The sequence below is a fragment of the Eptesicus fuscus genome, chromosome 4 (genome assembly GCF_027574615.1).
Source record: "Eptesicus fuscus isolate TK198812 chromosome 4, DD_ASM_mEF_20220401, whole genome shotgun sequence".
Lineage (NCBI taxonomy): Eukaryota > Metazoa > Chordata > Mammalia > Chiroptera > Vespertilionidae > Eptesicus > Eptesicus fuscus.
Window position 1 is genome coordinate 76,016,044 of NC_072476.1, and position 25,884 is coordinate 76,041,927.

At 37.7% G+C, this 25,884-nt stretch overlaps 1 protein-coding gene across 1 annotated transcript in view; it reads right to left on the reverse strand.

Annotated features, from left to right (window-relative positions):
* The window catches only part of BDP1 (B double prime 1, subunit of RNA polymerase III transcription initiation factor IIIB), a 96,264-nt gene that overhangs the window by 19,001 nt on the left and 51,379 nt on the right, over positions 1-25,884 (reverse strand). Inside the window, 14 exon segments of the mRNA XM_054715179.1 lie at positions 341-566; positions 2,060-2,152; positions 2,636-2,672; positions 5,110-5,232; positions 9,834-10,221; positions 11,072-11,262; positions 11,536-11,718; positions 11,721-11,742; positions 12,872-13,011; positions 13,906-14,119; positions 15,576-15,754; positions 19,080-19,296; positions 19,740-19,927; positions 21,668-23,183. Coding sequence (XP_054571154.1) covers positions 341-566; positions 2,060-2,152; positions 2,636-2,672; positions 5,110-5,232; positions 9,834-10,221; positions 11,072-11,262; positions 11,536-11,718; positions 11,721-11,742; positions 12,872-13,011; positions 13,906-14,119; positions 15,576-15,754; positions 19,080-19,296; positions 19,740-19,927; positions 21,668-23,183 — 3,717 coding nt within the window.

Sequence of the window (25,884 nt, forward strand, 5' to 3'; positions counted from 1 at the left end):
AATTACGTGGTAGTAACTTTTCTAAAGGTCTTGAGAAGGGAAGAGATTCTGGACCATATTTGTAAAACAGAGACTAAAACTATTTACATAAAACTATTTCATTAAAGCTTTAAAGACACGCTTATTGCAGTAATTTTAATATGCAAAAATCAAACTAAAATCACAATCAGCAAATTATTACTTTAAAGGATAAGGAATCAGTACTGCCTACTTTACCATTTATACAAGTATTATTTAAATCTATTAACTAAATTGATGGTTTAAATATATTTATTAATAGGATACTATAATTTATTTTTGGTAAAACTCAAAAGAAATAATTTAATAAAGCAAAATAAACCTGGTTGATCTAGCATTTTCCTTTACTTTCTCCTTTAAACCAATTTCTTCTTTAGTAATTTGTTCCTCCAATTCAATCTTGTTTTCTTCTAATGATGAAAGAGGTATACTATTGACAGGTGAAGAAAGCTCCTGACATTCATAAACAATTTTGTCACTGACATTATCTGGGTTAAAAGGAATATGGCTTTTATCCTTTGAATGAACACCAGGAAGTACACATATTCCTATTGCAGAAAAAAATAGAAAATACAAATAGATGTCAAAATAAATCCTTCAACATTCAGCAATTGCAAAATTCTATACTGTTTTTAAAGTTTGCTCTTTTGGGCTCTAAAATTAAATTTATGATCCTATTCTTCATGCCAAATATTTTACCAATTCTAAGCTTAATAATTCTTATAGACTGAAGTATTTGGGTTATTATAAGTAAAAATGAATCTTTTTGTTACTTTCAATAACTATATAACCTCATAAAAATTAAGAAAATCACATTTGCAATTTTTCAAAACCTTTATTTTATGTCTTAGAGATTTGTGACAGGCTCCAAAGCAATACTATGCCATTAAGAATCAAGCCTGAAAAAAAAAAAAAGAATGAAGCCATTCTGGCCAGGAGGCTCAATTGATTGGAGCATCATCTAGTACACCAAAAGGTCACAGGTTTAATTCCCGGTCAGGGCACATACCAAGGTTGTGGGTTCGATCCTTGGTATGGGAGGCAACTGATGGATGTCTCTCTCACAATGATGTTTCTCCTTTACCCTCTCCATTCCCCTCTCTCTAAAATCAATAAAAACATATCCTCAAGTGAGGATTAAAACAAAAAAAGATAAACCATGATTCTGTTCACCTCATACAATCTACGGTTTATACATCTTTAAAAGAAACATTTCTGTATCTGCATGACATATTCATAGAGTAAAATACTTAGTCAAGACCATTGCTTCTCTGTAAGGTCAGCCTAAAATATTAAAAATCTGGGTTGACATATAATTTGGCTCAGTCCAAACTAATAGAACATTCTAAACCAAATAATCTCAATTGATGGCTACTGCCCTGTCATACTGTATTCGAATGTCACGTAACTGTCAAACTACCTAAAGGAGCAGCTCCTTTGCTAAAGAAACATGTATAAAGTAATCAGTGATCAATAAGTGCAGTTAACCAATGATGTTTATGATAACAAAGGTAACTGAGCACGTACTATGTGCTGGGGATACAGCACTGAACAACTATTCCACAAATACAAATTACTCTTAATAAACCAAGTGCAGCCCTAATCGGTTTGGCTCAGTGGATAGAGCGTCGGCCTGTGGACTCAAGGGTCCCAGATTTGATTCCAGTCAAGGGCATGTAGCTTGGTTGTGGGCACATCCCCAGTAGGGAGTGTGCAGGAGGCAGCTGATCGGTGTTTCTCTCTCATCGATGTTTCTAACTCTCTATCCCTCTCCCTTCCTCTCTGTAAAAAAATCAATAAAATATATTTTAAAAAAACAAACAAACAAATAAATAAATAAATCAAGTGCACTATCTTGAAATGGTGGCCACTACATCTAAAGGGGCAGTTAAATGGATCATTGCGTACATATTATCTTGTCGGAAAAAACAACAAAGTGGTGCCAACTTCAAATGTAACAGGCAGGTATTCACTTATTATACAAATGTGGGTGTAATTTCTTAAAAGTTTCTTTTTTTGAGGACTTATTTTTCATTCTTACCATCACTCTGCTCTGTACTGATCTCTGACTGCAACACTAGATCTCCCATTGTAAGTAAAGTAATGGCAGCTTCAGTGCTTCCGTCGTTGGTATCTTGTGAGAAAATATACCAACATTAAAACAGAAGAATGAATCTGGAAATTTAAGTTTGTTTACTCAGAAAAAGTTTTTAAATTCAGGTGTTTATCCTCTAGTAACAAGTTTCAATATCCTTTATACCACTAATCCCTTACTAGGGTAATGTTTTCATCAATTTACTGTAAGTAAAGAAATCATCAACTGTTGGCTTTTACTCACTGCAAATGCCTCCCTCCCATTAAGTAACTTAGTATCTTCAAAAAAATGCATTTATGCAAATCAGAGAAAAAAATACTTCTTTACTAAACATTTAACTCAACTCATTTTCTACAGTAACATTCCAAGAATTCACATTTCTCCTAGAGATAACACATTCAAAAGCTGAATCATTTTGTTCAACTCTCCAGCAAAATTACTCATTTACGAACTACCACCACTACTATATCATTGTGCTAGTGTTAACCAAGTAGTTTTTAACAGTTTCCTATTAACAGTTACCTGTTTCATCTTGGGTATGTTCACCTGTGGTCATTTCCTAAAAGAGAAAAAGTAATATCTTATGTAGTTTCCCAAATTATTTGTTCTATATCTCAAAAAACACTATGTTGTACAGATCTATCTGTGCTTTTAATTGCAATGGAGTGGGAACTGGTTTTCCCCCCCTTAATTATAATTATTCATAAAATTTCATAAACAAGAACAGAAATAATTAAAAAGCCAAGTTCTTTTGTCTGATGCTCCTTATTTTACCTTTTCTTTGTATATGTACAAATTTTAATTATGATTATATTGAAATCTGCATCTACCATTCTTACTTTAATTCTTCACTTTATAATCCTTCAGCTTTAGTCATAGCTGGCATAGTTTTGATTCAATGGAAACCATGGCCTGAAAAACATCACAATTTTTTTATACTACTAAGAAGTTATAGGACTGATGTCCAGCATGACAGCATAAGGAGCTCTGCTGACCCTCTCCCAATTGAAAATGGTGAAATTTATTTAAAAGCAACCATTAAGGCCTCTGGAAATGATCCTAAGAGCATAGAATGAAAGATCATCTACTAATGAAAACTTAATAACAAAGGGAAGAGTTGGTGGTATTTGAACAAAGATTGCTCTCTTTCTCCTTCTCTCCAGCTCAGCAGACAGAGACTCTACCTCCAACTGCTGCAGCCAAGAAAACAGGGCCCTTTCTCCCTGCAGGTCCCAGCTAGAGGGCTTTCTTTCTAAGAGGGGCAGGTGTAAGATTCATAACAGATAATAGACCAGTATCTAATATGAATATGGACACAAAAACCTTCAGTGAAATACAAGCAAACAGAATTCAGCAATATATAAAAATTACACATCATGAACAAGTAGGATTTATCCCAGAGGTGGAATGTTTTGTTTAACATCCAAAATTCAATCAGTATAATACATCATATCAATACAATAAAAAACAAATATCACATGATCATCTCAATAGATGCAGAAAAAGCATATTATAAATTCTAACACCCTTTCATGATAAAATACTCACACAAACTAGAAATAGAATAGAACTTCTTTAATTTTATAAAGGACATCTATGAAAAACACCATAGCTAACATCAAACTTAATGGTGAAAGATTAAATGTTTTCTGCTAAGACCAGGAAAGAGACAAGAATGTCCACTCTTGTCACCTGTAGTCAACATTGTATTGGAGGTTCCAGCCAGGGCAATTCGGCAAGCAAAAGAAATAAAGGACAGCCAGATTGGAAAGTATTGTAAACTGAATTATGTCCCCCAGAAAGATGTTAAAGTCCTAACCCCAGTACTGTGAATATGACCTTATCTGGGACACACAGTCTTTGTAGAGGTAATCAAGTTAAAATGAGGTCCAACAGGATTAGGGTTGGCCCTAATCCAATATGACTGTTGTCCTATAAGAGGAGAAGAAACACAGACACACATACAGAAAGAAAGCCATGGCAATGAAGGCAAAGTTTGGAATTGTGCTGCCATGAGCCAAGCAATGACAAGGACCGCAACAACTGCCAGAAGGTAAGAGAAAGGCCTGGGATGGTTTCTCCCTCAGAGCCTCCTGAAGGAGCCATCACTGACCTTGATTCATGCTACAATAATGAACCTTGAAAACATTATGCTAAATGAAGCCAGACACAAAATCCATATGAGTCCATTTACATGCAATGTCCAGAATACACAGATCTATAGTGACAGAAAGTAGATTGGTTGGCTAGACCTGGGAAGGATGGAAAGCAGTGGGGAGCAACTGCTAATGGGTATGGGGTTTCTTTTGAAGTGATGAAAATGTTCTAAAATTAACTGTGATGATGTTTGCACATAACTGTATACTAAAAGTCATTGAATTGTACACTTTAAATGGGTGAACTGTATGGTGTGCGGATTGTGTCTTAATAAAGAAGTTTTTTAAAAGTTTGTAATTTCAAGTCTTCATTTTCAAAATTAAGATAAATTCTAACCAAATAAGAAAGAATACCAAGCAAAATGCAATTAAATATATTCAAAATAATTTATATTTGGTATAGATTTAATGCAACATAAGATTATGAGAATATTACGAGCTATCCCCACGCACATACACAAAGATCACTGCTCTTCAGGTCAAATACAAAACCTATGGATTATTCATTAATTTCTACTATTCACACAGCTCCCTACATGACAAAAATTAGTGAACTGCTTGTAAACCTAAAGTATTCAAAATAAACTTCCAGTCTTTTTTTAAAAAAGTTACAAAGTAGAAGTGAGCCAGTTGGGCTGTGTAGGCTTGGGAAACAAGTTTATAGAAGCAAAAGAAGGGCCCTTGGAGCTCCAGAGAGAGAAAAGCAAAGTAATACACCTATAGAACGGAGGGAGGGATGGGGAAAGGCGCAGCTGTGCTCCCCAGAGAGAGAGCACCAAGCTTCCAGTCTTTTGAAAGTAAACAAAGAATTAAACACAAAACATTAAAATGGATGCTTACAACTGACAATACATTCAAATTTTCTTCCTTTTTCATTTCCTGAGTGGTCACATCTGTGTTTGAGAGCTGATGTTCATCAACAGTTATGAATCCGATATCTGGGACATTCACGGTTATTTCAAGCTGTCAAAATGAAAAGACTTATTACTTCATATTGGCATACTATACACAGACAAACAAGCAAAATAAAATGGTAAACTGAAAAAATAATCCAGATTCATACACAATTATAAAACTGAAGAATAGTCATTTTTACACTGATTTGACATCAACTTGGCAAAAGTAAAACATGTAAGGCTTTTGAGGGGCCTGAGAGTCTTATAACCAGTAAGCAACTTTTCCAAGGCTAATCTTACTAGTACCTAGCATTTAATTTTCCATTATCCCCACTTTGTCCCTACTTTCACATAATTAATCTCATCAGTCTATTAGCATTTATGGAGTGCTTTTATTATATAGAATATTACCCTCTCCCACAACCCAAAACCTGTATCATTCTTGATAGCCATGTCAATGGCTATGTAAAATAATGGGTTCACTCACATTTACCCTTCATTTAGCAGTGTTACTTAGTCAAAGGTCCCTATAATCTGGGAACTAAAAATTAGAGGGCTGCAGCTGAATGAGACAAGTTTAGTCCCAGCCCTCAAGGAACTCACAATCTAAGAAAAACAGATATATAATCAACTAACTATACACTGTCTTAAGTACTATAATAGAGATCAGTTGAAAGCTCTTAAATATATACTAGAGGCCTGGTGCATGAATTCGTGCACCAGTGGGGTCCCTCGGCCTGGCCTGCGGGATCCGTCCAAAACCGGCTCCCCGAGGGGTCCTGGATTGCAAGAGGGTGCAGGCCAGGCTGAGGGACCCCACCAGTGCACAACTGGGGCCAGGGAGAGACGTGGGAGGTTGGCCAGCTGGAGAGGGACCGCGGGAGGGCTCCAAGGCATGTCCAGCCCATCTCACCCAGTCCCAATCGGCCGGACCCCAGCAGCAAGCTAACCTACACCAGTCTGAGTGTCTGCCCCCTGGTGGTCAGTGAACGTCCTAGTGAGTGGCTGAGCGACCTTAGCATATCATTAGCATGTTATGCTTTGATTGGTTGAACAGCCGACTGGTCAACCAGACACTTAGCATATAAGGCTTTTATTATATAGAATATTACCCTCTCCCGCAACCCAAAACCTGTATCATTCTTGATAGCCATGTCAATGGCTATGTAAAATAATGGGTTCACTCACATTTACACTTCATTTAGCAGTGTTACTTAGTCAAAGGTCCCTATAATCTGGGAACTAAAAAGACTAAGATTTCTCTCCTAGACTACATTTAAGACAGTGTGGCTCTTATTCCCTTAATAACAGAAAGAAGAGTATAAAAGACTGTGTGATTCAGTAGGAACTGAATACAGAGTCAAGTATGAAAATCTGCCTTCAAGACATATTACAGTAACACCTGTGTGTTCTGTTTTGTTTTCTCAGAAGCAAACATTAGAGAAAAATCTATGCTAATGTCCTACAGGCCTGGGATGATAAAAAAGTTGAGAGTTGGTTCTTTGAACACCATCCAGTGTCAAAGCTTTAATTTTTAACAGCTTCATTGAGATATAATTTACACAACATAAAATACACCCATTTAAAGTGTGTGTGTGTGTGTCTAACCCTATATAATAAAAGCCTAATATGCAAATTGTCCCCTCGACCAGGAGGTTGACTGGGAATTTGACCAGAGGGTGGGCTGGCAGTGGCAGGCAGCCAGGGGAAGGGAGGCACCCCGACCAGCAGCTGGCAGCCACTAGGGACTCTATCCATGCATGAATTTCGTGCACTGGCTTTTATTATATAGAATATTACCCTCTCCCGCAACCCAAAACCTGTATCATTCTTGATAGCCATGTCAATGGCTATGTAAAATAATGGCTATGTAAAATAACGAGTATAATATGTTTCTTGGATTATGCACAAGTATGTACACCCATCACCAATCACTTTAGAACACTTTTATTGCTTCAAAAAAGAAACCCAGACCTTCATCCCTAAGAAACCAGTAATCTACTTTCTGCCTCTATAGATTTTCTTATTTTGGACATTTCATATGAATAGAATAATATAATATGTGATTTTTTATTTTTATTTTTTTTTTGGTAACTGGCTTCTTTCGCTTAGCACAATGTCTTCAAGTTTCACGATTCATACTGTAGTATATATAAATACTTTATATTCCTTTATGATTTAATAATATGCCATTGTATTTCAATGCTTTTTAAGGAAACATTTTCTAACATAAAAACAATTTCCCTGCCTTAGTAATCTTGCCATAAGGAATAAAATTTTAACTTTCTTTCCTCAATTATTATGATTAATGCTATTTAAGAAGGTATTCTATAGTAATACAGGGATAAATCTTGGAACCTGATTTTCAGAAATTTCTGACATTAGTTTTGACTAGCAATTTGCCTATCACCCAAAGAAATCTGTAAAATATAAAACATTTAGCTAATTAAATTCACATGCAGTGCTAAAACAGCTCTCCTTGCACAAAATTAACCTTCCTTTTGCATTTTCTTAGTTTCAACTAAAGCTTAAATTCACTATCTTTACTTTGAACTTTTAGTTACAAGAAACAACTTGAATTTGCATCATTTTTGTTTACCTTCAACCATTCTAACTCAATAGCTTTACAACACTTAGAGTGTTATTAACAGTGAGGAAAGATGGTTTGGGCCCTAGCTGGTTTGGCCCAGTGGATAGAGCATCAGTCTGCGGACTGAAGGGTCCCAAGTTCGATTCTGGTCAAGGGCACATGCCCGGGTTGCAGGCTCGATCTCCAGTAGGGGGTGTGCCAGAGGCAGATGATCAATGATTCTCATCATTAAAAATTTTTTTTATTGATTTCAGAGAGAAAGAAAGAGGAAGAGAGAGATGGAAACATCAAGGATGAGAGAGAATCACTGATTTGCTGCCACCTGGAGATCGAGTCCGCAACCCGGGCATGTGCCCTGACTGGGAATTGAATCATGACCTCCTGATTCATAGGTAGATGCTCAACCACTGGGCCACGCTGGCTGGGCTCTCTCCCATCACTGATGTTTCTATTTCTCTCTCCCTCTGCCTTCCCCCTCTGAAATCAATAAAAATAAAAAATAAAAAGTTGGTTTGAACCACCATCCATAAATGTAAATTTATAGATTCAGTAATCCATTAATTCTGGGTAACTTAACATTATTTGAATTGTTTTATGTATCCTACTTCTTTTATTATTACCATCAATACCATCTCAGCTCACTTCTGATTCTATTTCAAATGACTCAGAAACTATCATGAGTACTTACTACAAAACTGATTGATATATGCTACTCTATAAGCCACGTAAATCATTGAAAATTGAGGCAAAACAGAAAACTTTGAAGTTACAAAGTTGAAATACTAGACCTAGAGGCAAAGGAGTAAGGAGCTTTTATAATAAAGTAAGTTGAAGTAGTGTGTTCCTCCATCTCACATCCATTAGGATGGCAAGTATCCAAAAAAAAGAAAGAAAGAAAATAAGTGTTGGTGAGGATGTGAAGAAATTAGAGCCTTTGTACACCATGTACAATGATGCAGCTGCTATGGAAAACAATATGGTGGTTGCTAAAAAAATGAAAAATGGGCCTTGGCCAGTATGGCTCAGTTGTTTGAGCATCATCCCATGCACCATGAGGTTGCCGGTTCGATTCCAGGTCAGGGCATATGCCCGGGTTGTGGGTTCCATCCCCAGTGATGGGTACGTAGGAGGCAGCCTATCGATGTTTCTCTTACCGGTATTTCTATATTTCTCTTTCTCTCTCTCTCTTCTCTCTCTCTCTCTCTCTTCCCTCTCTTTCTCTCCCCCCTCCCTCGCCCTTCCTCTCTACCTCTCTCTCTAAAATCAATAAAAACATATTTTTTTAAAAATCAGTGAAACTTAACATTTAAAAAAATTAAAATAAATTTATAATTTACCATATGATCCAGCAATTCCACTTCTAGGTATATTTCCCCAAAAAAATTAAAAGCAGGTGTTAGAAGAGATATTTGTACACCCATGTTCACAGCAGCATTCTTTATATTATCCAAAAGGTGGCAGTAAACCAAACGTGCACTGACAGATGAATAAACAAAATGTGGAATGGAGTATTATTCATCCTTTAAAAAGGAGGACATTCTGGCACATGATCAAACATAGATGAACCTTGAAAACATGATGCTAAGTGAAACAAACTACTAACAAAAATGACAAATACTGTACAAGAAATACTACACAAGGTACCTAAAGTCATAGAGACAAAAGTGGAATGGTGGTAAGCACAACCTAAAGGGGAGATGGTAATGGGGAATTATTGTTTGATACGTACAGAGCTTTCGTTTTGCAAGATAAAAAATGTTCTGGGGATAGATGGTGATGATGGTATAGCACAATGAAATGAATATACTTAATGCCACTGAACTATACACTCAAAAATGGTTAACATGGTAAATTTTATGTTATGTGTATTTTACTACATTTAAGAGTATATAGATATATGTCTCTTCTACCTTATCTACTAATCAGAACTCAGCCTAAGCCTAAAAAAATTATATTTGGTAGAGGTAATTTAGAGAATGAACTCTACAAATCCTAATATTCACTAAGAGAAGAAATAATGACCCACTAAGAGAAAATACAAGTAAGACAAAGTCCCAAGCACTCAAAAAAGAAACTACCTCTTCCATCGTTTCCTCAATATGAGTAGAAACAGGTTCAGGAGATCTGAGACCAACAGGTACAAACACTGGAGCTTTGTTTATTTCTTCTGGAGCAAGATGATAGCTTTCTTCTTCATAGGCAGATTCAAAATCTTCCACATCATCTTCGTCCTCTTCCTGGGAAGCCCTAAGAGTCACCAGCATGGCCTTGGGAGCTCTAGGTTCCTTCTTTGAAGTCTTACTCCGAATTCGTTTTGATCCACGCCCTTTGTTGACAGTTGGTTTGATCTTTCGATGCATTCTCCTTTCAGTATGATCCATCTCATATCCGGAGGCAGAAGAGATAGCTGTTCTTTGATTGAGAGCAATTTTAGAGTAATTTGATTCTTTCAACAGTTGTGAATGGCTGGAGGTTTAATCAAAATAACAACATAGTCACTGCACACACAGGATAATTTTAATGAAAACCAAACTTTTAGATCGAAATCCCAACTCAAGCCTTAAAATGAAAATTCCCACCACTCATTCTGTCAAAAACTTATACTGTGAAAAGAAGAAACTATTAGTTTCTCATTCAGAGTTATCTGAATATAAAAACATAAAAAATACAATTCTTAAAAAATAAATAAAATAAAAGCTTAGTTATCTACCCACAAATTTTTCATAGTAAGTTTTATTTCTGGGCCATTTCCCCCTTGCTATGTAAGGTGAGATAAAACACAAGATTGGAAATTATCAGAGGAAATAGGAATGACAGTCAATGGGCCAATAAATACAAAATAGGTGGTTAAAAAGTGATACTGGTTCTTCCTATTGGGTAAACAGATTAGGATAAAAGAAAAAAAGAGGATGCAAAAAATCCATCAAAACAATGTTGTTGTTAAGAACTTAGTTCCCTTCCACTTTTCTTGAAAATGATGAAAGAAGGGTACCCTTCACCTATGTTTGTGCCCCTATTTGAATTAGCCCTCTAATTATTTAGGTACTGCATACTACTCTTTGGTCAGGCTTCTTCATACCTACCATACTCAATACCAGAGATTTTAAATGTAGGATAAAGAAAATCTTCCTAAAAAGATCCAAAGAAAGTAAATATTCAACAAAATTAAAAGGGAAGAGAAATAGACCTGTCGATAAAAAACAATCTATACTTCTGTTAACAAGACATCTCTTCCTCTATTAATAAATTAAGGTAGGACATCCATAAAGAATAAGTTTTTATTTCTTCTGCTGAAAGCAGTTATGTAAAATTTTACCTTGCTAATTTACTGAGATGCTGCTCTTCAACAACTGGAGACACAGAATTATCCCCTACAGTTTTCTGTCCAACACTTCCTGATGGTCCAACTTCTGATTGAAGATCTTTCTTGGCCAAACCAGCCTCTTCGGAACCTACACAATCTTTTCTTGCTGAAACCTCCAGAGATGTCAGAAGCTCAGCTTTTTCCTTCAATTTAAGAAGAAACCGCTAATATTACCACAAAAACTATCTCTATGGCAATTTGATTTGGTAGTTTGACCTAGAGTTCCAAACTTGCTTACACACACACACACACACACACACACACACACCATGACTGGTTTCTAAGTTTTTATAATACTAGAATGCCACTCAATTTTCATGAAAATGACAATACAAAATTAAATATTTGTAATGTTCTTCTTCATGATCCTGACAAAATACAACCCACTGATAAAAATTATGTATTTTCAAACTTACTTTTTGAAGGAACTGGGTGTCAGAATCTCCTTGCTGCAGCAAATTATCTTCTTCTGGCTTCCAGGCCTCACCCAGATCTGCTCTGTCTTTTTCTATAACTCTTTCCTCTTTCTTATCATGTGCTCTTCCCAAATTTGGCTCAGGGTTTTGGAACTGCCTTCTTATCAATTGTGCTGGACTAGAGAAACATAAGTTTTATGTTCATTTCTAGAATGAAGTACAAATCATCTTGAAGAACAAAAATCAGAATTCTTTTTTAATGTACCAGTTGTTAAATAATTTTTTACACAAACCAATCCTAAGTTCAAAGGACTATATGTAAATTGGCTATGCTGATATGAAAGGAAGAACATAAAAGCTTTTACAGTATAACATCCATTTTCTGTATAGCCTGGGAAACAGTTTTACAATAATATTAATTTTTGTTACTTTCATTGATTCTGGTTTGTGGTTTCATTCTACTTTAAGTAATTTTCAGAGTAATAACTAGAAAAAAAATTTTAGTAGTTGAAGATGGGTTTCACAATGGCACTTTAAATAAATGCTTCAACTGGGCTCTGAACAAATGAGCAAATGTACAGTGGTCACAACAAGCATAGATGGTCCTACTGGTTCACAAGCAGGCTTGAAAGCTAGAGTCTCTTTTCCTTCCACATGCCTATCAGTTAGAGAAAAAGTCAGTGTCATAAGACTCTCAATAAAAACCATTTTATCTGCCAAAACATAGAAAGATAAGATTTAAACATTTAATAGAGTAGCCATAGCCTCCAAGGCAATACAAGTATTTGAAGAAGCAGATTTAAAATATTCTAGTTCATGCCCTAGCCGGTTTGGCTCAGTGGGTAGAGAGTCAGACTTTGGACTGAAGGGTCCCCAGTTCGATTCCGGCCAAGGGCACATGCCTGGGTTGCGGGCTCGATCCCCAGTGTGGGGTGTGCAGGAGGCAGCCCATCAATGACTTCTCTCATCACTGATGTTTCTATCTCTTTTCCACTCCCTACCTCTCTGAAATCAATAAAAATATATTTTTAAAAAGCAATAAAATAAAAAACAATTCTAATTCATGCCCTAGCTGGTTTGGCTCAGTGGATACAGCGTCTGCCTGCGGACTGAAGGGTCCCGGGTTCAATTCCAGTCAAGGACACATGCCCAGATTGCGGGCTTGATCCCCAGTGGGGATCAATAAAAATATATTTTAAAAATATTCTAGTTCATAATTATTACTTTATACTTTCATAGAATTTTCAAGATATGAAGTTATATAAAATTAATTATGTAAAAACCCAACCTTTATCTTTGGAAAGTTTAATGCTTTCTGATTTAAAGGCACACTCACCTCATCTTTTTATCTAAAACATTAATTTTGTTAATATGAAGATTTTCTAGAAGAGCCATGTGACTCTGATTTTCATACATTCTTCCTTCAGAAACTTTGGAGGATATAACTTCAATTTCATTTCCAATTTGATAATTTGGCTGAAATGACAAAACCATACTTGTGTATTTTTTTTTAAAACAACAGAATATACCTTCTAAAATATTTTGAACATTAAGAAAGGCATTTAGTTTTTTAAAATGAAGACTCAAACTGGATATGTTCATGATTTGCTGCCCAAAACATAATCACCTAATTTAGAAAGTTAAGAGATTTTTGCAGTAATATGTTTAAATGATGCTTTTAAAAGTACATAACCATCTGTTATGAACCCCCCAAAAGAAGTTTAATATTGTTGTTTTTAAAGAATCAGAAGGTTCAAATAAAAATTACAATCACTTTAAATCTAGATTTTTACTATAACAGACAGAGAAAAGGACAGAAAAACAAGAACTGTTGAAATGGACATTACATTACTAAGATTTGCTTCTAATATCACAAGAGCCATCAGTAAGAGATGGTTTAACTATCATTCAAAAGAGCAGAATGTTTATGCAGCAGTTAAAAATAATGTATCGCTGTATTCTTAACAGAGAAAGTCGGTTAATATATTAAAAAGTCGTCACAAAATAACATGCATGTAATCATTTTAGTATTTAAATTTACATATGTATCCACATATGCATGCATGGGGATACATCTGGTAATATACAACAACAGTTTTTCAATGGTAATCTCATGGTGGTCAGATTTGGGGTAGTTATTATTTTGTATTGATTGAAGATTTTCACAATGAATAGTTCATTAGTAAGGAAAAAAATAAACCTATATTTACTTTTTTTAAAATTCAGAACGGTAAATCTGAAACAAAACTAGATATATTATGTAATCACTGAATAGAGTAAGTGTCAAATTACATAAGACAAGCCTGAGCTATCATTTAATGTTTTAATTTGAATTAAAAGGCTCAACTCAATTACATAACAATAACTCACCACACTCACGAATTTCTTTTCAGTTTCATCTTTTTGTAATTTTGTCCTTTCTTTTTCAACTATGCCTTTGGCTTCACCTTTTTCTACCATTTGCCTCTGTCCAGCCTTTTTGATGTTTGGTCTAGGTCTCTGAAGGCGGCCCCTAACTGGTCGAGTAGTATGGACAATACTTTCCTTCATTTCTTGTTGAAAAGTGTTTATATTATTATGAGTCCTAGAAAGAAGGACAAAGAAAAATAGACGAACTTGACTGTAAAAAGGTGAAAACTACTATAAAAATGCAAAATTTGAGTATCATCTAATAAAATTACCCTCTCAATAACAATTTACTTTCTGATTATAAATATACCTTGTTTTATAAAAGGACATATTATTTCAATTATTAAAAGGTAATGAGCCCTAGCCTGTTTGCTTAGTGGTTAGAGCATTGGCCAGCAGACTGAAGGGTCCCAAGTTTTTGTTTTTTTTAAAAAATATATTTTATTGATTTTTTTACAGAGAGGAAGAGAGAGGGATAGAGAGTTAGAAACATCAATGATAGAGAGACATCGATCAGCTGCCTCTTGCACAACCCCTACTGGGGATGTGCCCGCAACCAAGGTACATGCCCCTGACCAGAATCGAACCTGGGACCCTTCAGTCCGCAGGCCGACGCTCTATCCACTGAGCCAAACCGGTTTCGGCAGGGTCCCAAGTTTGATACCACCCGGTCAAGGGCACATACTAGTACCTCGGTTGAAGGCTCGATCCCCAGCCCCAGGTCTGGTTGCATGTGGGAAGCAACCAATCGATGTGTCTCTTTCTCATCAATATTTCTCTGTCTCTCCCTCTCCCTTTCACTCTAAAAATCAATTAAAAAATATCCTTGGATGAGGATTTAAAAAAAAAAAAGGTAATGAATTTATATGAGGTACCTACAATATTCATATTCATAGAAAGAAAGTACAATCCTGGTTGCCAAGACCTGGAGAAATGGAGGAAAGGGGAGTTATTGTTTAATGGGTACAGACTTTTAGTTGGGAGAATGAAGTTCTGGAGATGGATGGTGGCAATGGTCACACAATGTGAATGTACTTAATGCCATTAGACTGTACACTTTAAAAAAATGGTTAAAAGCTAAGCATTTTGTACTATGTATTTTACCACAATTTTTTAAAATATATATTTTTATTGATTTCAGAGAGAAAGGGAGAGGGAGAGAGAGATAGAAACATCAATGATGAGAGAGAATCAAGGAATGGCTGCCTCCTACACGCCCCGTACTGGGGATTGAGCCTGCAACCCGGGTATGTGCCCCTGACCGGAATCAAACCCAGGACCCTTCAGTCCGTAGGCCAACACTCTATCCACTGAGCCAAACCGGCTAGGGTTTTTACCACAATTTTTTAAAAGACAAATAATAACTTATATACATATATTTCTTAAATGCATTGCTTTGTGTAAGATCTTAAGCAGTGAACAGTGAACATAAGCAGACAAGCATAAAAAGGTGTTGAACTCAATCTGATTTTCAATTTTACAGGCAGTCTGCCGTATGAATAAAAATAAACCAAGTACAAAATTCTTTGTATTCACTGTTAAAGTACATTAATACATCTTAATTTCAAAAAAAGAAATATTTGAAAGAACTCTGTCTTATTTTAGATTTTCAAAGGACTATCACTGTTTACCCCATAGAAACAAGTAATTCCTTTTCCTGGGCTTGTGTAGACTGAGAGGCCTCTTCAGATTCACAAAAACTTGAAGGTGAAAGGTTCTTTTCTGTCAGTTCACATGGTAACATCCCAGCCTCCTCCTGCCTATGATCTGATTTGTCTTTTTCTTTTGATGTCATCAGGGAAGACACATCCTAGAAAGAGATTAAACATAATTTCATTGAGGGTGGTAAAAGTATAGGGAAATAGGAACTTTCATATACATTAGAATAATAAATTTGTATAGTCTTTGTAGAGAACAATGGGACAGATCTATTAAAAATTTTATTTTCCAGCTATTCTACTTCTAGAAATGTATCTTATAAAAATATTCAAATAAGTACCGAGAAAATTATATAAAAGGATATTTATTATAGCAATATTGTGTGTGTGTGTCCTGCCAAAAAAAAAGAGAGAGAGAGAGGGAAAAAAAGGGCATTACACTAAAGAAAATACAAATAAAAAATTGAAAACAACACAAATCTATCACTAGGGGACTGAATAAATAAATTATAACTTCTTCATAATATAATAGTATAGAGCTATTTAAATGATAAATTTCTAAATACTGCCCTGGCCGATGTGGCTCAGCCAGCTGAGCGTCATCTATGCTCTGAAAGGTCACAGGTTGAATTCCCAGTCAGGGCACATGGCCAGGTTGCAGGCTGGATCCCCACTCAGGGTATGAGTGTGAGGTAGCCAATCGATACCTCTCGTACATCAATGTTTCTCTCTCTTCTCTCTTTCCCTCTCTCCTTTTCTTCTTTCCTCCCTCCGTCCTTCCCTCTCTAAAAATCAATAAAAACATATTTAAAAATTTCTAAATACTGCCGAAACCGGTTTGGCTCAGTGGATAGAGCATCGGTCTGCGGACTGAAAGGTCCCAGGTTCGATTCCGGTCAAGGGCATATGCATTGGTTGCGGGCACATCCCCGGTAGGGGGTGTGCAGGAGGCAGCTGGTCGATGTTTCTCTCTCATCGATGTTTCTAGCTCTCTGTCCCTCTCCCATCCTCTCTGTAAAAAATCAATAAAATATATTTTAAAAAAATAAAAATAAAAATTTCTAAATACTGATCCAAAAAGATGTTCACAGCCCTGGCAGGGTGGCTCAGTAGGTTGCAGTGTCATCCTATACAGCAAAAGGTTACGGGTTCAATTCCCAGTAAGGGCACATATCTAGGTTGCGGATTCAATCCCGTCAGGTGTGTATGGGAGGTAACCAATCTATATTTCTCTCTCTCTCTCTCTAAAACCTTAATAAGAACATATCCTCAGGTGAAGATTTAAAAAAAAATGTTCACAATATTGTGTTAAGTGGAAAAAATCAGAAGGCAAGCTATGATGTCATTTTTGTAAAACGATGAAAATACCCTCACATTTTATTATTTCTATAATATGTAACTATATTTAGAAAAGTCTGTATTGCCCTGACTGATGTCCCTTGTTGGTTAGGTGTCATCCCATGAACCAAGGTGTTGCTGGTTCGATTTCCGGTCAGGGAACATGCCCAGATTGCATGCTCGATCCCCCGGTGGGGGGCATGCCAGAGGCAGCGAATCAATGTTTCTCTCACATCAATGTTTCTTTCTCTCTTTCCCTCCCTCTCCCTTCCTCTCTCTCTAAAACAGGGTGGGGAACGTAAGGCCTGCAAAATCATTTGGTTTGGCCCTGCCAGAGCATTAAACCTGCGTTAACTAAATGTTTGCAGGCTAATTTTTAAGTTGATAATTTTGTATGGCCCGAGAATGTTATAAATATCCAAATGGCCCCTGGCAGAAAGAAGGTTCCCCAACCTTGCTCTAAAAAAGCAATTTAAAAATCTTAAATAAAAAAAGTGTCGGTGCCGAAGCCGGTTTGGCTCAGTGGATGGAGCGTCGGCCTGCGGACTGGGGGGTCCAGGGTTCGATTCCGGTCAAGGGCATGTGCCTTGGTTGCGGGCACATCCCCAGTGGGGTGTGCAGGAAGCAGCTGGTCGATGTTTCTCTCTCGTCAATGTTTCTAGCTCTCTGTCCCTCTCTCTTCCTCACTGTGGTAAATCAATAAAATATATTTTTTTAAAAAAGTGTTGGTGAGTAGATTCAAAATTGCTACATGATTAACTTGGCAAGGACAGATGGAACATTACAGAGGACTTTCACTATTTAGAGTCTATACTTTTTCCAATTTGGAATTTTTATAATCAATAAAATAATCAATAAAAAAGTGATTTATCTTTTAGAATATAAGATTAGAAGAATAAAATACAAATGTTCAAGTACAATAAGAACTAAGCTATCTTAAGATGCAAAATAAGAATTTCAATTCAAAAAAGTACTTTACATATTTAGAATACTCAATTTATGAGTGGTATTTCATTTCAAAGTTTGTTTTTTATATGTTTTTATTAATTTCAGATAGGAAGGGAGAGGGAAAGGGAGAGACAGAAACATCAATAATGCCAGAGAATCATTGATCTGCTGCCTCCTGCACGCCCCCTACTGGGGGATCTAGCCTGCAACCCAGGCATGTGCCCTTGACTTTCAGAATCGAACCCAGGACCCTTCAGTACGCAGGCTGACACTCTATCCGTTGAGCCAAACCGGCTAGGCTGGTTTGCTATTGTTTTTTTTTTTAATATATTATTATTGATTTCAGAGAGGAAGGGAAAGGAAGAGAGATGGAAACATCAATGATGAGAGAGAATCATCGGTTTACTGCCTCCAGCATAACACCTACTGGGGATCGAGTCTGCCACCCCAGCATGTGCCCTCACGGAGAATTGAAACACAACTTTCTGGTTCTTAGGTCAATGCTCAACCACCGAGTAACAATGGCTGGGCTCATATCAAAGTTTTTGATGCTATATCATATAATCTTAATTTATGAACCAAGTAAGTAAAATATCTCCTTTAACTCTTACCAAGCTCTTAACTTTATTTTTAAATCCTCACCCAAGGATATGTATTTTTAATTGATTTTAGAGTGAGAAAGGGAGAGAAAGAAAACAAAAAACATCAATGTGAGAAACATCGATTGGATCGAAGCCCCAAACTGGGTATGTGCCCTGACCAGGAATCGAACCCGAGACCTTTCAGTGCACGGGACAATGCTCCAACAAACTGAGTCACACTGGTCAGGGCCAAGCTCTTAACTTTTTATTTCACCTTCACAACAGAGTGAAATAAAAAATTGTCATTCCCATTTTCCCTATGAAGAAACTGGTTCATCATTTGGCTATAATCACACAGCAAACAAAGGTCAGAACTTGAACTACATACAGCCCAGGCTTCTTAAATTCCTTCCATGACATACTTGCCCATCATAGAGATTTGAGATTCTTACACAAACCATGTAGAACAATGAGGCACATTCATTAAGTACAGCTACAACAAAATCACACATGGTAAAAATTATATGAGGAAATACTTGTGAAATTTCAATTCCAAGTGTTTTACTTTATTAAATAAAACAAAAGAGCCTCCATCTTAAATATCACTCACATATTGAGAAGGGAGAGTGTTCATTTGTTCACCATCCTGTTGTATCATAATAGTCTCTATTTTATCCATTTCCAATTTCTTCCCAGGTACATGTTTTTCTGCTTCCATAGTCTCTCTTTTTAAAGCTGCTCTTGATAAGTTTGGTTTTGGTCTTTTGAATCGACTTCTCATAAAAGGTGCTGGCTTAAATGGCTTCTGTTCTTGAGGAAGAGATTTGCTTTTGGAACAAGGATTATCATGCTTTAGAATGAACTGAAGGGGCAGTGGGAGAGGAATCTTAGGACAACCTTAGAGATTGGCAGTAAATATTTAATTCTGATCCTTAACAGGAAAACAAATAGGACCATTTGGTAGATTCTGAAAAAATGAGTGGTACAACCCAGATAGATATAAGCCTACGAACTATATCATCTTTACACAAAGAAAATATAGGTTTGTCACACCCGTATGATTTAAGAGTATATGTTATATACAACTCTGTTAGTAATTCTCACAATCACTGTCAGAATATCCTCAATCCTCTCTCCCACTCTTCCCCAAACTAGCTTAAACTTGCTAACACTATGTTATAGATTATGTCTTGAAATCTTACTTAACATAATTGCAAATATAACTTTATATGCTTTTTCTTTAACAGCACACAGACCTATAAAATTATACCTTGAATTAATATCTGAAAATTGCTCTGGAACATCTGCAGATGGTGTCCCCTGGTCTTCTGTTTTATCAAGTTCAGAAGTCTTCAAAGAAGTCTTCCAATGACTCAACTGGCTGGACACTTCCTTTTCAGTATTTCCCTTTTCCTCTACAGGTGTATGCACCACAGATAGAACTTCATTGCTAATGTTCTGGAAGAATAGTCACAGTAAATCAGCACATATACAAGATTCCCTGAGCATCTCAAACAAAAATCCTACTATATTCTAAACACTTTTCTTTAAAAATTCAGAAGTTTAGTTTTATTAATTTTTAAATAAAACAAAATTTACAAATGTTAAAACATAAAATTCCGTTAACTCTTTTTTACATATTGCATATTTATATTTCCAAGCCACAAATGCCATTACTGTCCTTTCAAAAAAAGTCCTTAAAAATGTTAGAATAGGATGAACTTCAAATAACTGAATACTTTTAATAAAAATAACTTTTAAAAGTGGAGTAAATGGGGTGGGACAGGAAAAATAAAGATGATACATTTATAGTCAAAAGAAATAATTCCAATTTCGTTTAATCCTTTAATCTAAAAGAGTAACTTCAAATTGACGTTAAGAATAAGATCTTTTCCACAATTAAAAAAATGTTAATTATTCTTTTTTTCTTCGAGGTCCCAAAACATAGAATTTGGGACTAAGAAAGACTTTGGGCTTTAGAGATTTTAAACATTGTTGGTCGTGCACCTAGGCCCGGGTGAGCCCAAGTGGCCCTGGGTCTGGGAGAGGCCAAGCGTCCCTGGGTCCGGGTGAGACCATGCGTCCCTGGATCCGGATGAGGCCTCGTGCACCTAGGCCCGGGTGAGCCCAAGTGGCCCTGGGTCTGGGAGAGGCCAAGCGTCCCTGGATCCGGGAGAGACCATGTGTCCCTGGATCCGGGTGAGGCCTTGTGCAACTAAGCCCGGGTGAGGCCACATGCCCCTGGGTCTGGGAGAGGCCAAGCGTCCCTGGGTACGGGTGAAGCCAGATCCTGGGTCCGGGTGAGGCCGTGCGCCCCTGGATCCATCCGGGTGAGGCTGGGTCCCAGGCCCGGGTGAGACCACGCGCCCCTTGGGTATGGGTGAGGCCACGTGCCCCTTAGTCCGGGTGACGCCGTGCCCCTGGGTTCGGCCGAGACCAAACCAGAGGGAGTCGGACCTCCATTACCACCATTTGTCCACCATCCAAAGCTGAGGGGTCAGTGCTGACATGTACACATAAGGAACTACTGGACATCGAAATTGGGTCTCAAAAGAACTGTTGGTCCAGGGGGAAGCTCGCTACAGATTGATTCATTTGCCTGTCAGCATAAATATTATTGCTCGTCTCACATTCAGTTCTTATTAGTATATATCTAGTGACATATGATCTCGTTCATCTAGAGGAAATGATGAACAACATAGACTGAGGAACAAGAACAGAACCAGAAGCAAGGAGGCATCGATCGGACTATCGGGCCTCAGAGGGAGGATAGGGGAGGGTAGGGGGAGGGTGGGGGGAGGGGGAGAGTTCAACCAAAGGACCTGTATGCATGCATATAAGCCTATCCAACGGTTAAGTTCAACAGGGGATTGGGGCATGCGTGGGGAGAGGGGTGGGATGGGAATGGGGGGATGAGGAAAAATATGTGACACCTTAATCAATAAAGAAATTAAAAAAAAAAAAAAGAAAAAAGAAAGTACTGAAATCTCTGAGAATAATCTTACCAATTGCCATAAATATTTCTGTTATAACACAAGTAATTTTTAGATGGTGTAAAAACAATTAAATATTTAATAAACATAGCATAAACTTAAAAAAAAAAAAAAAAACATTGTTGGACTCAGAAATGCAATTATTTTTATAATGTTTCTCTGAAAGAGCATTATAAAAAAATGTTTAGGACGGAAAAGTACATACTTTGATATTTAGTGAAGGCACAGCACTGCAATCAGCACTTCTGCTCTGCATTAAATCTGTCTCAGTTTGTAGTGAGGTCCCAGTCTCCTCTGGTTCGTTTTCCCTTAGAGAAATATCCATTTTTTCAGTTTTTTCCAAACCTGCCACCATTTCTTCTGTAGCACTGATCTCTTCTGATTCAATTTTCCTCAAGGAAATTTTTCTTCCCGTTTCTTTCAAATCTGCCTCTGTTACCTTAAAGACAGCCATCTTTTCCATCAGAGAAATGTCTCTTTTCCCAGTTTCTTTCAAATTAATCTCCCTTTCCCCTATGGCACTGATCCCCACTAGTACCTTTTCTCTTGAGAGAGTTTCTTTTCCAATTTCTTTCAAATCTGCCTCTACTTCTATAACTCTGTCCTCTGGGGCCTTTTCCTGTGTGGATATTTCTCTTCTCCTGGTTTCTTCCAAATCTATCTCTTTTTCCTCAGTGGCATTTGTCACAGTCACCTCCGGTATCTCTTCCCTTGGAGAAATCTCCCTTCCAGGTTCTTTCATCCCTGCCTCCGCTTCCCCTACAGTGTTAACCTCTGGGGCCTTTTCCTGTGAGGATATTTCTCCTTTCTCTGTTTCTTCCAAATCCGTCTCTCTTTCCTCAATGGCACCAGTCACCTCTAGAATCTTCTCCCTTAGAGAAATCTCCATTCCAGTTTCATTCAAATCTGTCCCCACTCCCCCTACAGTGTTGACCTCTGGGGCCTTTTCCTGTGTGGATATTTCTCTTCTCTCAGTTTCTTCTAAATTCGACTCAATTTCCTCAGTGGCATTAGTCATAGTTACCTCTGGTATATCTTCCCTTGGAGAAATCTCCATTCCAGTTTCATTCAAATCTGTCCCCACTTCCCCTACAGTGTAGACCTCTGGGGCCTTTTCCTGTGTGGATATTTCTCTTCTCATGGTTTCTTCCAAATCCGTCTCTCTTTCCTCAGTGGCATTTGTCACAGTCACCTCCGGTATCTCTTCCCTTGGAGAAATCACCCTTCCAGGTTCTTTCATCCCTGCCTCCGCTTCCCCTACAGTGTTAACCTCTGGGGCCTTTTCCTGTGAGGATATTTCTCCTTTCTCTGTTTCTTCCAAATCCGTCTCTCTTTCCTCAATGGCACCAGTCACCTCTAGAATCTTCTCCCTTAGAGAAATCTCTCTCCCAGTTTCTTTCAAATCTGTCTCCATTTCCACGGTGAAGTCAATCATTTCTGGTTTCTTCTCCCTGAGAGAGATGTCTCTTCTCCCAGTTTCTTTTAACTTTGACTCAATTTCCTTTGTAATGCTAGCCTCCACTGGTTCCTTCTCCTTTGATGAGGTTTCTAGTCTTGCTGCTGTCTTTTTCCCAGACACAACAATCTCCTCTGGTACCTCTTCCTTTGAGGAAATGTCTCTTCTTCCAGTTCTTCTTCCTATATTTGGCTTTGGTTTCTGAAATCGATTCTTTAGAACTGGAACCTGTTTGAGTATATTTGCTTCATTATCCTCTTGAATACTATAAAAAGAAAAGACAATTAAATTTTAAACCAGATTGTCTGTTGAAGAGATGATGGTTGAGAACTCACTACTGAAACACGAGGGACTCTCGAATTAAAAAATAAGAAAATTAAGAAAGCCCAAGGAATCTCTGAGTAAAATTTAAAAATTAAAAGGGAACCTGGATGGTGTGGCTCAGTGGTTTAGCACTGAAATATGAACCAGAAGGTCATGGTACAATTCCCAGTCAAGGCAAATGCCCAGTTATGGGCCCATTCCCTGGTAGGGGGTGTGCAGGAGGCAGCCAAGCAATGATTCTTTCATATCATTGGTGTTTCTATCTCTCTCTCTTCTTCTCTGATATCAATAAAAATCAAATTAAATTAAAAGAGAGCCCTGGCCAGGTAGCTCAGTTGATTAGAGCGTTGTTCCATATGCCAAGGTTGCAGGTTCAATCTCTGGTCAGGGCACATATAAGAATCAACCAATAAATGCATAAATCAGTGGACAATAAATTGATGTTTCTCTCTCCACCCCCCTCAAATCAATCAATAAATAAAAATTTATAAAACAAAACTAAGTAGAGAATTTATTAAAAATAATAAAATTAAATTAAAATCAAGAGGAAAATTTCATCTTTTGAAAATATGGTAAAATTTTAAAATAATAAAATATCTATTTCCTAGAGACATATATAAAGAAAAAGTCATCAATAAGGTCAATTAGATTAGCAGCTAATTGGCCCAGAATAGTTTCCTACTAATTGTCATTCACACCATTCTTCACAAACACTGTCGGAGAAAAACTCTCCAGGCTCTACATTGTAGCTAGCCCAATTTGTGTCTGCTATTCCTATATCTCTGCCCCTACTATCACTTACACAGACATATGACTTACCATAGAGTTAAGGGACCCACTTATATGGCCAGACTTGACTGGCATCTCAAACAGCTGGATGGAGGCATGATTTGAAAAAGATACAGCCTTATGACTAAGTACTAGGTTCACACCTCCTCACTTTTAAAAACAATTTAAAATGATATTTCCTGTACAGACATTTCTCTAAGAGAATACAAATTGGGGCTTAAAAGAAGAATTAAATGAACAGTATTTGGCAGTTTCCTGAGTGTTACTGGGCATTTCAGCAATGTTAGTCTGAACAAGTGTATACAACAGCTTTTTAAAAATGAGTTAAAACTGCCCTAGCTGGTTTGGCTCAGTGGATAGAGCATCAGCCCGCTGGCTGAAGGGTCCCGGGTATAATTCCAGTCAGGGGTGCATACCTCAGTTACAAGCTCGATCCCCGGCCCTAGTCGGGCCATGCAGGAGGAAACCAATCCATGTGTCTCTCTCACCTCAGTGTTTCTCTCGCTCTCTGTCTCTCCCCCACCCTTCCATTCTCGCTAAAAAATCAATGGAAAAATATCCTCGGATGAGGATTAACAAAAGAAAAAATTTTTTTTTTTACTTTTTAAATTTTTTACAACTATGTTAGTGCTTGCTTGAACTTGTCTATGTCCCAACCTATCTTTCTTTGTTGAAACATGTTTTTCAATGCAATTTTTGATAACACAAGACAGGTTCTTAGTACAAGACTAATTTTCAAATTGTACTTGTTTATGTAACTGAGGTGTTTTTCAACTATCATTAACTTTAGTAATAGATAACATTCAATGTAAAATTAATACAAACTGGTAAAGGATATTTAATTTAGTTAGTTCTTAGTGGGTTTTATTCTATTTTCTGACTTACGATACTTTTCATCTCCATCCAGAAATATTTAGCTTTTAGTAAGGTTTGTGTACTAGCAACCTTGGTTTGGTTATCATGGGAAAAGATAAAATCTATATATATAAAAGCCTAAGCAACCAAACAACTGGTCACTATAACATGCACTGACCACCAGGGGGCAGACGCTCAACACAGGAGCTGCCCACTGGTGGTCAGAGCATCGCACCAGCCGGGTGGCAGCCACTCATTCCCTCAGTAGTCCTACAGGCCCAACCTCCAGAGAACAGTACAGGCACCAATGGACCAGCACTGCCGGCACGATCCCGACAGCACTGATGGCCTCCTGGATGTCGGCCTTGGGCACCGTGGCCACTTTTCCTCCCTAAACACTCCACAAGGAAGAAACAATATAAAATGCCAGGTGGCTCCCAACAACAGGCGCGAATGTCAGCGGGATGGATCCGGATCCCAGGCCAGCAAGGGTGTCCCATGGCCCGCTCAGAGGGCTGATCACATCCCAGCCCCCCACTCAACCCCCCTGGAAACTCCACCCATGCACGAATTCATGCACCGGGCCTCTAGTATCATTATAAAGTCACATTTTAGACACTAGCATATTCTTAAAACATGTAAATGCTTTAAGCAAAAGATTTATTAATAATACTAGAGGCCCAGTGCATGATTAAATCATGCATGTGTAGGGTCCCCTAGGCCTAACCAGCCATCCTGGTGCCGGAGCGGACAGGCACCCAGCTCCCATGCTTTCGCTTTCGATCGCGGGGGAGGTGGGTGCCTGTCCGTTGGTGCACCAGGCCTTTCAGAAGCCTCCGGCGCGGCGGAGGCTTCTGAAAGGCCTGATGCCGGAGCTTTTGATGGTCCGCGGTGGGATGTGGGCTCGCTGCCCCAGAGGCCCCTTCTGTGCCGCAGCACAGCCATGGCACAGACACTGAGCTCGAGCCGCCACTGGCGACGACAGCTCAGCGTCCTGC